The sequence below is a fragment of the Dipodomys merriami genome, unplaced genomic scaffold (genome assembly GCF_024711535.1).
Source record: "Dipodomys merriami isolate MVZ:Mamm:240054 unplaced genomic scaffold, mDipMer1.0.p SCAF_44, whole genome shotgun sequence".
NCBI classification, from domain to species: domain Eukaryota; kingdom Metazoa; phylum Chordata; class Mammalia; order Rodentia; family Heteromyidae; genus Dipodomys; species Dipodomys merriami.
The window spans coordinates 267,558-283,045 of NW_027206002.1; the positions used below are offsets into that span (position 1 = coordinate 267,558).

At 40.8% G+C, this 15,488-nt stretch overlaps 1 protein-coding gene across 4 annotated transcripts in view; it reads left to right on the forward strand.

Annotated features, from left to right (window-relative positions):
* Window positions 1–15,488, forward strand: part of Cdc42se2 (CDC42 small effector 2) — a 63,961-nt gene that overhangs the window by 27,612 nt on the left and 20,861 nt on the right. For all 4 annotated transcript variants that reach the window (XM_069993673.1, XM_069993671.1, XM_069993670.1 and 1 more), the window contains exon 2: window positions 8,166–8,484. In XM_069993673.1, the coding sequence (XP_069849774.1) occupies window positions 8,431–8,484 (54 nt within the window). In that variant the 5' untranslated portion in view covers window positions 8,166–8,430. The remainder of the gene's footprint in view (window positions 1–8,165; window positions 8,485–15,488) is intronic.

Below are 15,488 nucleotides of genomic sequence, written 5' to 3' on the forward strand. Positions count from 1 at the left end.
AGAGAATAATCGTCTAAGTAAGTAGTGCTGTACTTTGATACTGTGATTCATTGCACTCTTGCTTGGCTTTTATACCCAAGGTTGATACTTTACCACTTGAGCCATACCTCCACTTCTGGCTTTTTGCTGGCTAATTGAAGAGAAGGGTCTCATGGACTTTTCTCCCCAGGCTGACTTTGAACTGAGAACCTCAGGTCTCAACCTTCTAAGTAGCTAGGATTATAGGTGTGAGGCATCAACTCCCAGCTTAAATATAAACTTTAATTCAATATGTGCCACTACTGGCAGTTGAACCCAGGGCTTCAGAAGAGCAGCCTAAGGAACATAGTGTGACCTCATCTTAAAAAAGCTACTGTATTCTGCTATATATCATTTTATTCAGGAAACAAGAATATCTTATACCAGTGGAGGTCTATAATCTTCATATCTTCTAATGAAGGCCTTATTTGAGACTTGTGAACTGACAGTGTGACATTCTTTGCTGTAGATGAAAGAATGCAGGGTGCCCTCCCCCACAGTATAACCCCTGCTTTCACTGTATTTGATGTCGGTATAATTTGTGGAGGGGAAGGGGAAAAAGAAGTCCTTTAAATAAGGATACAGGTGGACCCGTTGCAACAATAAGTACAAGTTGTCATGTCGAAAATGAACTTTACAACTTTGGTGTGTGTGTGTTGGGGGGGAGGCTGGAAAGGGATGTGAAGGGTAAACAAAGGAGGAGGCTATAATGCTTGATAAGAAACTAACTCATTATCTTGCCCATGTAATTATAACCCCTCTGTACAGTATGTTCACAACAATAATAATAATAAAAAAAAGAATGGCAGGGTGCTGGAACCTATCAGTTCTCCAAGTTGACATCTCTAAAAGTTACCCCAGTACCTTATCCTTTTTAAAGTCTTTGGGTAACAAAACAATGGCCTCATGCCACCCATCTCAGCTTGGCTGAAACCCAGCTTCACATATGCCACAGATCTTTTTATCTGAGTCTAAATGCTGAACACTTGAGTCACTTCTGTACACACTGAATATGCTCAGGTCCTGAACTGGGGTAAAATATTGCAGATTAAAAAAATCCCCAGCAGTTTAAGAAATTACCCAATTAAATGTAAGCCCTTCTGTCTTGTTTTTCAAATGAAGCCTTTTTTTAAAAAAAATTATACTTTAGAAAGCACATTACATTGTAGATAGCATGCTAGGCCATAATTTTTTGAAATTATCAACAGCAAAACTGTTCAGACAGGTAAAATGCCTAGTATCTGTAACATTTGATTTAGGTAGGGAAATGAAGTCAGGGAACTGGAGTTGATTAATATTTTGGTCAGGAAATAATCCCCCTCTCTCCTTCCTGCTACTCCTGTGACTATGGCTACTCCTGCCAATTCATTTTCTACTCCATTTCTGGCTTTTAAATTCAAGGAAGCTTTGCCACTCATTAAAATGGCTTTGGGTAATTTACTTCAAGCTATTTAATGAATGACAGCAAGATGTTTAAGGTTCTTGCCTTTTCTAAGTTCTTATATGTCTTATGAATCTTTTTTTTGGGGGGGGCAGGTCCGGTCGTGGGGCCTGAACTCTGGGCTTGGGTGCTGTCCCTCAGCTCTTCAGCTCAAGGCTAGTGCGCTACCACTTGAGCCACAGCACCACTTCCGGCTTTTTTCTTTTTTTCTTATGTGGTGCTGAGGAATCGAACCCAGGGCCTCAGGCATGCAAGGCAAGCGCTCTACCACTCCCAGCCCTGTCTTTCTTACGAATCTTTGAGTCAGTAAAATTTCTTTAGACCACTCTAGTCTTTTATTCATGTATGGAATGTGCTGAGCTGTGTTTAAAGCCAGCTTTAAATGTTGATGCTATTACATGACATCCCTTTTGCTATCTAGAGACTGTTTTAAACTATAAGGTTTTTTTTGTTTGTTTGTTTTTGGTGGCAGTCCTGGGGCTTGAATTCAGGACTGGGTACTTCCTGAGCTTCTTTTGCTCAAGGCTATCACTTTATCATTTGAGCCACAGCTCCACTTTCAGCTTTTGGGTTTTTTTTTTTTTTTTTTTTTGGTAGTTTTAGTGGAAGTAAAGTTTCACTTTCCTGCTTGGGCTGAGTTTGAACCACAGTCCTCAGATCTCAGCCTCTCAAATAGCTAGGCATATAGGCATGAGCCACCAGTGCCCAGAGTATAAGATGTGTGTGCGTGTGTGCGTGTGTGCGCGTGCGCGCGTGCCCAGAGTATAAGATGTGTGTGTGTGTGTGTGTGTGTTTGCGGTCCTGGGGCTTGAACTCTGGGCCTGTGTGTATAAGATGTGTGTGTGTGTGTGTGTGTGTGTGTGTGTGTGTGTGTGTGTGTGTGTGTGTGTGTGTGTGTGTTTGCGTGTGTTTGCGGTCCTGGGGCTTGAACTCTGGGCCTGTGTGTATAAGATGTGTGTGTGTGTTTGCATGTTTGCGGTCCTGGGGCTTGAACTCTGGGCCTGCGTGCTGTCCCTGGGTGCTCTAGCTCAAGGTGAGTGCTCTAACACTTGAGCCATAGCACCACTTCTGGTGGTTAACTAACTGGAGATAAGAATCTCAAGGACTTTCCTGCCTGAGCTGGTTTTGAACTGTGATCCTCAAATCTTAGACTCTTGAGTAGCTAGGATTACAGGTGTGAGCCACCAGCACCTGTCCTTGTATAAGGTTTTTAAGATGGATAAAATTTAAGAAACTTGGAGCTCAAGAAGTGGAAGTAACTATTGGTATAGTTATGGGTAACTAATAATTTTTGTGTTGAATAATTTTTTTTGTAAGATTTTTGTGATTTTTTTTCTTTTTTTGGGTAAGAACTCAGTATTTTCTGATAGTGTCACTTAAAAAAACAAAAACAAGGGGCTGGGAAGGTGGCTCAGTGGTAGAGCACTTGCCTTGCATGCATGAGACCCTGAGTTCCATTCTTCAGCACCACATAAGCAGCAAAAAAAAAAAAAAAAAAGCTGAAAGTGGTGCTGTGGCTCAAGTGGTAGAGCACTAGCCTTGAGCTGAAGAGCTGAGGGACAGCATCCAGGCCCAGAGTTCAGGCCCCATGACCGGACCCTCCAAAAAAAAACCAAAACAAAACATTTTAGGCTGGGTACTGGTGACTCGCGCCTGTAATCCTAGCTACTCAGGAGGCTGAGATCTGAGGATCGTGGTTCAGAGCCAGCCCAGGCAAGAAAGGCTGTGAAACTCTTATCTCCAATAAACCACCAGAAAACCGGAAGTGGTGCTATAGCTCAAGTAGTAGAGCGCTAGCCTTGAGCTGAAGAGCTGAGGGACAGCGCTCAGGCCCAAAGTTCAAGCCCCATGACCAACAACAACAAAAAAAACCCAAAACATTTTATTGTTAAGGTGTTGTACAGAAGGGTTACCATTCATAAGTCAGGTACTGAGTACATTTCTTTTTGGACAATACAACCCCTTCCTTTGCTTTCCCCCAGTTCCCCCTCCCATCCCTGCTCACAGGTTAGTTTATTTTTGACATAATGTCTACTGGGCCCCATGACTTCATGGTGTTCTTTCTCCCTCCACATCTGTGTCCCCGTTGCCCCCCTCCAAAGACAGAAACCCCAGAGTAAAAACAACACCCCTACCACCACTGACATTTCCATTTCCTGAGGTTTCTACACTTTTGAAAAAAAAATTGAAAAGAAAGCTTGTTGAGGAAAACAAGAAGATAGAAAGTGTATAATTAATAACACATTCCCAATCATGCTTAAAATATTTTAAAATCTGAATAGTAATAAATGAAAAGCCTATGGAGTTGTGGGTTTGAAAGTACATTTCAGTAGGTTTATTGTCTAGTAGAAATGCATAGATGTACACATTGTACTTTAAACAGCCCTTCTTTTTAAAAAAATTATTTTAGGGGTGATAATACAGTGGGGTTACATTTACACGAGTCAGGTAATAATTTCCTCTTGTGCAGTGTTACCTGTTTCCTTATTCTCTCCCGTTCCCTGCCTCCCATCTCTACTCATGAGGTGTACAGCTCAGTTTCATTCATGTTCAGTGTGCTCCGCTGCTGCACTTCCTCATCCTTTTTCCTTGGATTCTTTACCTTCCTTCCACAGATACATACACCTGAATACACTGTATATAAGGTAAAGAATACAGAATCATCAGCTAAAAAAAAACAATTTAGAAAATCCTTTGTTTCTATCTTTGGAGTTCGTTTATTTTATATACACATGAAAAGGTGCTTGGATATTGCACCTTTGTGATTCTCTCAACTTTCCTCTTTCGGTCTCACTGTATATGAGTACCTAGAATCCTGGGTAATTTTTCCCAGCGCATTTTAGATCTGACTTCTGCATATTAGGCAGAACATGCGCTGGTTGTCTCTGATCTTGGCTCATGTGTCACTTAACATGATTTGTTCTAGTTCCATCCATTTCCCTGCAAATGACATTATTTTATTCTAATAGCTAAACAGCCATTCTTAAACTTTAGGTAAAGTTGTGAATGTTATTCTAATAGCACTAGTAAGGAATGAGAAGACAATACATTTTAATTTTTTTCTTTATTAGCATATATTGTAAAATGCATCTCCTTGATATTGTCATACATGTATATAATGTACTTTTTATCGTATTTATTCCATTACCCCATTTATTTTCATTCCCCCACAATCCTGTTCCTCTCCCCAAATAGTCTCTCCTCTACTTTTTTTTTTTTTTGTCAGTCATGGGGCTTGATCTCTGGGCTTGGGTGCTGTCCCTGTGCTCTTCAGCTCCAGGCGAGCGCTCTACCGCTTGAGCCATAGCGCCACTTCCCGTTTTCTAGTGGTTTATTGGAGATAAGAGTCTCACGGACTTTCCTGCCTGGGCTGGCTTTGAACCTCAATCCTCAGATCTCAGCCTCCCGAGTAGCTAGGATTACAGGTGTGAGCCACCAGCGCCCTGTTCTCTCCTCTACTTCTTTTATTTTCCTTTAGTACTGGGGTTTGAACTCAGGACCTCGTACTCTCATACTCTTGCTTGCTTTTCTTGCTCATGACTGGTGTTCTACCACTTGAACCTTGCCTCCAGTGCAGCATTTTGATGGTTAATTGGAGATAGTCTTGTGTACTTTTCTGCCTAAAATGGCTTCAAACTGTGATCCTCTAATCTCAGCCTCCAGAGTAGCTAGGATTACGGGGCAAGTCACCAGCACTCAGCTCCCCCCTTCAGTGTTCTTACTCTGCTTTTGTGATACTTGTTTTTTGAATCTGGCATTTTTCACTTAATGTAATTATCTCTAGTTCCATCTGTTTTCCTGCAATGACATAATTTTGGTCTTTATTGTTACATAATACTTCATTATATGTAAGTAACATAGTTTCTTTCTCCATTTATCTGCAGATGAATACCTAGTTAAGTCAATAACTTGAATAGTGCTACAATAAACATGGGTGTTCACCTGTCTCTTTTGGATGCTGACTTGGATTTTTTTTGAGTATGTGCTCAAGAGTGGTGATGGATCATGTTGTTTTTAGTTTTTTGAGGAGCCTGCATACTGACTTCCATAGTGGGTACAATAATTTACATTCCCACCAACAGTGTATAAAGATTCCTTTTCCTCAACATTTGAAGAAAATACATTTCACATTTAAATTTATTTATCTATTTATTTATTTATTTTCGGTCGGTTGTGGGGCTTGAACTCTGGGCCTGGGCACTGTCCCTCAGCTCTTCAGCTCAAGACTAGCGCTCTACCACTTGAGCCACAGCGCCACTTCTGGTTTTCTGGTGGTTTATTAGATAAGAGTCTCATGGACTTTCCTGCCTGGGCTGTCTTTGAGTGGTGATCCTCTGAGCTCAGCCTCCTGAGCAGCTAGGATTACAGGCCTGAGCTACTAGCGCTTGGCAAAAAATACACTTCAAATTTTATGAAATAAATAATAGCTTTACTCTAAATGTGAAGGAAATTTGAATTTGGGAATTTTTTTTTTTTTTTTGGCCGGTCATGGGGCCTGAACTCTGAGTCTGGGCGCTGTCCCTCAGCTCTTCAGCTCAAGGCTAGCGCTCTACCACTGGAGCCACAGCGCCACTTCTGGCTTTTTCTGTTTATGTGGTGCTGAGGAATCGAACCCAGGGCCTCATGTTTGCAAGGTATGCACTCTACCGCTGAGCTACCTTCCCAGCCCCCGGGAAATTTTTTATGAATTGGGAAGTGCCATTTTTTCATTTTAAGTATTAAACAGGCATAGTTAAAAAGAGGAAAGTATAGTAATTCCCTGTGTAACGTTAATATTTGAAAATAATTTTTAGCAATTTACATGTAAATGAGGGAATGTGATGTACAAGGACTAAACCAAATAATAGGCTTGAAAATAACCAGTCCTGTCTGTGTGTTACAACAGTGTTGAGCACAGGAGTTTTTAAACAAAGGCACATTTGTCTTCATAGAAATGGCTACAAGGAATATGAGGGGGGAGGTAACAAGTTTGACAAGAAATGTGCTCACTGCCTTACGTATGTAAGCGTAACCCTCCGTACATCACCTGACAATAAAAAAAAAAAAAGAAATGGCTTCAAGGAGACTTGTCTGCTTGGCTTAGTGATCAAGGTCTTTGACCAGGGTGGAGTTAGGATCAGCACTGAGTCAGTGGGTACACACTCAGTCACACAGTTAGGGCAATAACTGGTATACTGTTGCACAATAGAGAATTAGAGATAACGATGTACTTCTTGTTCATTCTAGAAACATTCAAAGAAAAGGATTTTGAAAAGTTTTACCATAGAGAAATGATAAATATTGGAGGAAAAATGATTAACCTAATTTATGTCAGTGGATAAAGTGATAATTTTAAGTTATTTTGTTTTTAGGTGTGCTAGTACTTACGTGGAGCTTCCACTTAGGGCCTAGGTGCTGTCTTTTAGTGTTTTTGATCAAGGCTGGTGTTCTCCTACTTGTGTCACACCTCCACTTAAGGCTTTTTGGTAGGTAATTGCGAGATAAGCTTCTCATGGGCTTTTCTCCTTGGGCTGGCTTTGAACTTTGATTTTCAGATCTCAGCCTCCTGAGTAGCTAGGATTACAGGTGCCAAGTTGATAACTGAAAGGTGATATATATATATATATATATATATATATATATGCATGCTTTTTGCCAGTCCTGGGGCTTGAACTCAGGGCCTCGGCACTGTCGCTGAGCTTTGACTCGAGTCTAGCCCTCTACCACTTGAGCCAGAGCACCACTTCCAGCTTTTTCTGTTTATGTTACTCAGGGCTTCGTGCATGCTAGGCGAGCCCTCTATGACTGAGCCACATTCCCAGCCCACCGAAAGGTTTTTGATGAACTATAGCTACATGATTATCTTTCTAGACTGGGCTGCTATGTCACTTGTGTATGAAAACAAGACTCCTGAAGAAACATGACAATGACTAATATTTCTTTTTGGAAATAGAGACTTTTGTATGACAATATAATTAGTGATTAAAAAAAACACAAACAGAGCCAAGCATTGGTGGCTCTTTCCTCTAATTGTAGTTACGCAGGAGGCAGAGATAGGAGAATTGAGATTTGAAGCCAGCCCAGGAATGCCGCAATCAGTGAGACTCTGATCTCTATTTAACTAACCAAAAGCTGGAAGTGGAGCTGTGGTTTAAGTGGTAGAACACTAGTCTTAAGCAAAAAAAGCTCAGGGATAGCACCTAGGGTCCTGGGGTTAAGCCCTAGGACCTCGTGTGTGTGTGTGTGTGTGTGTGTGTGTGTGTGTGTGTGTGTGTGTGTGTGTGTGTGTGTGTGTGTGTGTGTGTGTCTGTGTGTCTGTGTGTCTGTGTGTCTGTGTGTCTGTGTGTGTCTGTCTGTGTCTGTGTGTGTCTGTGTGTGTCTGTGTGTGCGCGCGTGTGTGCGCACACGCTGGCACGTACGTGTGCGCATACCCTTATGCCCACCAAAATTTAGTAAAATAATTCACACTTTTATAGTTATAATATAGAATACTCTATGAAAGCAAGAACTTCCTTTTGTTCATATTGTTAAAAACCTCAGTTCTAGACCCTCAATAAATAGTAAAAAATTCATTATCAGCTTGTTAAGAGGCTGGGAAAAAGAAATGTGTTTTTCAATTGATACTTTTTAAGATAATACTTTCTTTTAATTTTTATCACAGATTGAAGAAATGAAAGATGGCAAGATAATAAAAGTAGTTAATTTTTCTTTGACTTTTTTTCCCTAGACGATCTGCTGTCTTGCAAGGCCTCAGATTACAACAGCCATTTTATATCTCCCTGCTGGTTCAGAAAGTGTCTCTGTGGAGGAAGCAAAGAAAGGAAAGAATCTGACACTTCCTTCAAGTTGACTGTATAAAATACAAGAATAAAACCCCAGTGCAATACCATTGTTATTTTGATTGGGCCCTCACCATACTGAGGATCATCGTGGAGCTTCCTGAATTGAGGCCTGGAACGTCTTGGTGCTCATTGCTGCCTGGGACTGTAAGCATGAGTGAATTCTGGTTGTGCTTCAACTGCTGCATCGCGGAGCAGCCTCAGCCTGTGAGTATGTTGATGGGAGCTTATTCCACATGGCACAGGTTCTCACTAAATTGGGACCATGTGGCCTGAACTCTGGCTCTGGGCCTGGGCGCTGTCCCTCAGCTCTTCAGCTCAAGGCTAGCGCTCTACCACTTGAGCCACAGCGCCACTTCTGGCTTTTTTCTTTTTGCTTATGTGGTGCTGAGGAATTGAACCCAGGGCCTCAGGCATGCAAGGCAAGTGCTCTACCACTGAGCCACCTTCTCAGCCCAGGAGTATTGGATCTTGTAGAGTTATCTCTGGGCCCTTAGTTCTTTGATGGATTTAAGAGTTGTTGGTTTTCAGTTTTTGTAGCCCTTTAATGTATCACGGGAGTAGTTACTTCTGAACTTCTTAGCTACTAGACCAGAAACAAAGTCATATTGCTATATTTTTACTTTTTAAGTTTTTTATTGTTAATATAAAGATGATGTACAAAGGGGTTACAGTTGTATAAGTAAGGTAAAGAGTATATTTCTTTTTGGACAATGTCACTTCAAATTGCTTTATAAATACATATATATGTTTTTAAACTTATTGTTAACTTAGAGATGATATATAGGGGGTACATTTACATATGTAAAGTACATTTCCTTTCATACAGTGTCAGTGTCATCTGTTCATTATAGATTGTTGTATTTTTAAAGAGTAAATAATTTCTTGCCAATAATTACAATGTAGATAAGAAAGGTGAATTATTTCCCAGAAACAGATAGTTATACTTATTCATAGCCAACATGGAATGAGATAGATAGGTTGGATATTTAAGTAGGTAGAGCATTGGACCTTGTAGTTATAAGATTCAGAAATACATTTTCTGTGTAGAAAGGCTTTGTAACCTCTTATTGTTTTGTTTTTATATAGAAATTTAATATCAGTTCTTTAGTAAGTACATATTTATGTACAATACTCTAAAAATCACATAAACATCTGACTTTTTTGTAGAGCTTCTGAGGGACAGTAAAACAAAGGAGACTTTCTCACCATTGTGAGAGATAGCTTGCTTGTTACCATTAGGAAACAAAGTTAAAGAATTCAGTCATAAGCGAGGTATTGCTGTGCATTCTTGTAATCATACTATGTGGGAGGTGACTTGGTTGGGTTGGGGGTGAAGGCAGGAGGGCAGAAAATTGAAGGCCAGCCTCAGCTAAGAGTATGGTCTCAAAAGTAAAAGGAATAGGGGATGTTAGCTCAAGTGGTAGAGCACCATCAGGTCCTGGGTTCAATTCCCATACTAAATGGGAAGAAGATGCAGTAAGAAGATGCAGTCAGTCACATCTTTATGACTCTTAATATTCTATGAAAAATACATGTTTGCAGTTCTATTAGAAATAGCAAGATTGCCTATTTGAAAAACTACTTGGTCATCTTTGAAGTTTTCTAAACTATTTACTGCAATAAAGTGCTGCATGCCAGCTCTCCCACATTCTATGTCACCCTCTGCACTGGCACATTCCAAGTGTGAAAAAAGGAACCGCCCCATCTAGGAACGAAAATAGAATGCAGTTTTCTGAGTTGTAGCCTAAGAATCATTTTTCTGTTCCTGTTCTTTGATTTTAGCAAAGTACATCCAGTAAGAATCCTTTATATTTCAAGCAATAGTAATCCAACATGTTTTAGTTGACTATAAATGTTATAGTTACTATTGCTAAATAAAGCTAAGATTGGAGATTTTTAAATTGGATGGTTGCTACCTTGCAGCTTAATTTTAAAAAGTTTTATTGGCTGTTTTCAGGATTCGAGCCTGTCTTGGTGAATTTCTAAGGTACCCTTAAAAACTGAATATTAGCTGGGCGCTAGTGACTCAGGCCCTGAATCCTAGCTACTCAGGAGGCTGAGATCTGAGGATTGCAGTTTGAAGCCAGCCCGGGCAGGAGACTCTTTATCTCCAATTAGTCACAGAAAAAGCTGGAAGTGGAGCTGTGGTTCCACTGGTAGAATCCTAGCAAAAGGAGCAAAAGGAGCTTAGGACAGTGGCTAGGCCGAGTTCAAGCTCAGGACAGGAAAAACCAGTGAACACGAGTGCTACACATTTATGTTCACATTTATGTTTATGTTTCTGCATCCAAATTTGAATTCCTGTGTGGCCCTGATAAACATTTTGTGTCTGAAATGTACTTTAGACTTGTCTACACAGTCTCTGTTATTGGCACCTGTAACATTTCTGGAATTTCTGCAGTGAGTCAGATAATGAAGTGGCAGAGGTATCTAATGTACAAATGGGCGTTTAGTGTACAAATAAGTATATGTGCTGTCAGGTGGTTGTAATTGCTCTGTGGTGTAAAGAAAGCAGAAAAAGAAATAGTGATGTGGGAGAAATTGGGATGCTTAAACAGTGTTCAGAGAAGGCCTCTGATCACATGCTGTATAAGAAACAAAGACTTAGCCGGGCGCTGGTGGCTCACGCCTATAATCCTAGCTACTCAGGAGGCTGAGATCTGAGGATCGAGGTTCAAAGCCAGCCCGGGCAAGAGAGACAGTGAGACTCCTATCTCCAGTAAACCACCAGAAAACCGGAAGCGGTGCTGTAGCTCAAGTGGTAGAGCGCTCGCATTGAGCTGAAGAGCTGAGGGACAGCGCCCAGGCCCAGAGTTCAAGCCCCACGACCGACAAAAAAAAAAAAAAAAGCAAAGACTTCAGGGAGTAAGCCAGTAGGAATTGAGGCAAACAGATTTTAGTTAGAGACAAGAATGAGCAAAAGTTCTGGAAGTAGAGATTGTTGTGTGAGTGGAACAGTAAGAAGACAGCATGGCCTGAGCCAAGGGAACAGTGGGAATGAGGTCAGGTAGGTAACCACGCGCCAGTTCATGTTTGGCCTTCCAGGTCATGAAAAGACTTGGAGTTTTATTCTTTGTGAAATGGGAAATCACTGGATAGTGTTGAACAAAGAAGCCAATGGATGGACGTGCACTTCTAAGGTGGTTTGCAGCCTTTAGACCTCCTCTGCTGTGGTTAGTGGTCTATGCTTGGGGGTGACTTTTCTTGCTATTTCTTGTTGCCATTCTGACTTTGTTTTAACTTATAATAGCTAAAGAAAAGGAGAATGAATAAATGATGGTGGTGGACCTGCCATGAGGAATCAGAGGAAGAACACAGTGCTTGGAGTTTACAGTTTAAGGTTTCTTGCTTAGGATGGTGGCACATGCTTGTAATCCTAGCACTTGGGAGGCTGAGTCAGGAGGGTCGGTCTAGCTACGCTACATAGTGAGTTTGAGGGTCAGTCTGGGTTATCCAGGGAGACCTGAGTCTCAAGTAACAGATTCTAGGTTTCTTTAGGGAATGGCTGAGTAAATGGAGGCCATATGCCTAATACCTAGATGATCTCAAAGCCACTACTGCAGCCTGACAGGAGGAGCCAACAGTTCAGTTAGGTGTGGTACTCATGATTTCTGGGGGTCTGTATGAAGCAGGATAGTGATAGCTCAAGTGATTTGTATCTCCATAGGTACAGCCACTCAAATTCCATACCTTAAATGAGATGCAACTATGGTAAGAAAAGTCATCTTTTTTACTTTTTCTTTCTTTCTTTCTTTTTTTTTTTTTTTTTTTTCGGTCAGTCATGGGGCCTGAACTCTGGGCCTGGGCGCTGTCCCTCAGCTCTTCAGCTCAAGGCTAGTGCTCTACCACTTGAGCCACAGCGCCACTTCCGGCTTTTTTCTGCTTATGTGGTGCTGAGGAATCGAACCCGGGGCCTCATGTGTGAGAGGCAAGCGCTCTACCACTGAGCCAACTTCCCAGCCCCCTTTTTTACTTTTTCTAAAAACACGAATGAACATGTTCTTGATTTATTTAATCTCATGTAAAACTACAATTTTCTCAAACCATTAAATGAGAATGGTGAATGGATTTACTTAATAAAAAGTGTGCCCATGCTGGCTCGGCCTGTGATCCTCATTGCTGGGGATAACAGGAATGAGCCCCCTTTCCAAGACCTTGGTTGAGATGGAGTCTTATGACCAACTTTTGCTTGGTTAGCCTTGAACTGCAGTCCCCTAATCTCTAGGATTACAGACTTGATCCATCATGTACACCTAAGACATTTTGAACACAATAGTAGTATAATGGACTCATTTCTTGTCTCAGCTTGAACAGTTTCACTTCCTGTCTATTCTTAATCTTATTCTATTCATTTCCTGCTTTTCCTGTATTACTTTTCAAACCAGATCCAGGTCATGTCATTTTATCCGTAATTATTTTAGTAGTTATCCCTCGAAGATAGGATCCAGCATAACTGTATTCCAACAAATGAATAGGAAGGTATATTTTATGTATAAATGTGCAGCATGGTAAATAATTAAGACTTTGTTAGAACCCTAGTAGCCTCCTGTGTCCTTTCCAATCAGCACCTATCTGGAAGAGCTATCCCAATTTTCAAATCAGTTCTAGTTGTGTTTCATAATTTCATCATCTGTACAAGTAGCCCTAAACAACATAGTTTTTTTTTCCTGTTTAGACTTTAAAACCAAATCATTGGATTAATCTTTGTTTTTTTTTTTTTTTAAATTCACTCATAAGATTGATCAATATTGATGCAGGTAGCTGAACTTCATTTTCAGTCTATTTTTTTTTTTTTCTTTTTGGTAGGTCATGGGGCTTGAACTCTGGGCCTAGGCGCTGTCCCTGAGCTCTTTAGCTCAAGGCTAGTGCTCTACCACTTGAGCCATCGGGCCACTTGGTGTTTTTCTGGTGGTTTATTGTTGATAAAGAGTTTCATGGACTTTCTACCTGGTTGGCTTTCAGTCTCTGTCTTTAAATCTCAGCTTCCTGAGTAGCGAGGATTATAGGTGTGAGCCACTGGCACCCAGCTTCTATTGTACATCTTTGGAAAAACTGGGCTGTCAGCATGAACCTGTTGTAAATCACACTTCTATTCATTTGTGGGTGTTGTCAGGAGACCCTTTGAGGAGAGTCTGTTAGATTATGTACTTACCAGTGAAGTAACTGACATCTTAAGAATATTTAATCATAAAAGACAAAATAGTTCTAAATATGATGTTGCCATTTATATTCCCGCCAGCAGTTTGAGTGTTCCATTATTGCATCAACATATGGCATTATCATTCTTGTAATTTTTTTTAACCTATTGTGGACAGTTATAGTAGCATTGCTTTGAAATTGAACCTTGTTTTGTCTTGCATTTTAATACTGGTGAACAGGAATATTGGCTTATTTAACTATTAGTGGATGAGCCTCAGGATTACAATATATATTTCTTTTTTTTGGGTCCAGTCGTGGGGCCTGAACTCTGGGCCTGGGTGCTGTCCCTCAGTCAGCTCTTCAGCTCAAGGCTAACACGCTACCACTTGAGCCACAGCGCCACTTCTGGCTTTTTTTTTTTTCTGCTTATGTGGTGCTGAGGAATCGAACCCAGGGCCTCATGCATGCAAGCGCTCTACCACTGAGCCACCTTCTCAGCCCTAGGATTACAATAGATACTTCTTGAAATGAAACTCCCCAGTTCAGCCCTTCCACACTTCTGCATATGCTATGTATAGTATCGCATAGGTCAGTCCCTCAGAGTATTTTGAATGATGCATTGAGATGAAATGCTGATGATTAAATGAAGATATTTTAACACAACTACTTCAGTTTTGTATTTAGTTTCAAATATGGTTAAGCATTAATTGAAGCTCAGCACTTGTTACTTACTCTGCTTTTAGTAATTTTCATAAAACTAAATGGAGCTAATAGCCATAGGTCAATTTATATGCTAGTCATTAACAGAGCTTGACTTTTAAAAATTGTGAAAAGCAATGTTCTAGTCCTCCTGCCCCATGAACACATTCCCAGGAGAATGTTTTGAGTACTCCTAGTGAATGCCTATCTCATGTAGATCTGACTGGGTAACTTACCCTGGCCTGGATGGTTCAGACCTCTTGCTCCCAAAGCTTCTGAATGCTAATATATTACATATATGCTATACATGGGCTACTGCTTTGGTTATAGTATGTTTATTATGACAACTTGCAGGAAAATAAATTCAGAGAAAACAACATCTTAATGAGAAGAAAAAAACCAGTTGAGGTCAAATAATTAAAAATAAGCTCAGATTTTAACTTTTTTCTTTATGTCCATCATGGTCTGACGTTTTTATGTTCATAAACAAATCTTCTCTATTGTAGCTAGCAGTGCTAAGTGGGGTCTCTGAGCTGCTATTAACTGGCAGCTTAAGTGAACATTGGAGCATTTCTTAAAAAGGTCTTTGTTTGCAAGTCATCTGACCACATCTGGAAGATTGTTGTGTTTATCTTCAGTTATAAGTTCTGTCATTATGTTAAGAGTGTGTAAGTCTGCATCTTTTTATAAGGTCATGAGTTTTTTAAATGATTAAAATAAAGTTGCTTTTATAACACCAATATCATGGGGAAAAAAAACTTTTTTTCTTGAGTTTTATGAACGTAGACAAACTCCAAGAATGAAGCAAAGCATTAAGCCTTTGTTTAGAGTCAGTGTGCTGGATCCTCATCTCACATTGTCATTAGTGGACAGAAAAAGGAGAGAAGCAAACATTGATAAGAAACTTCGCTTGGTGATCGGCGCTGGTGGTTGGAGCCTGTAGTCCTAACTACTGAGGAGGCTGAGATCCTGAGGATTACGGTTCAAAGCCAGCCCACACAGGAAGTCTGTGAGACTTTTATCTCCAATAAACCACCAGAAAACCGGAAGTGGCGCTGTGGCTCAAGTGGTTGAGTGCTAGCCTTGAGCTGAAGAGCTGAGGGACAGCGTCCAGACCCAGAGTTCAAGCCTCATGACTGACAAAAAAAACAACAACCCCCCCCCCCCCCCCACTTCAGCCGGGCACCAGTGGCTCACGCCTGTAATCCTAGCTACTCAGGAGGCTGAGATCTGAGGATCATGGTTGAAAGCCAGCCTGGACAGGAAAGTCCGTGAAACTCTTATCTCCAATAAACCACTAGAAAATGGGAAGTGGCACTGTGGCTCAAGTGGTAGATTGCTCGCCTTGCCTTGATCTGAAGAGCACAGGG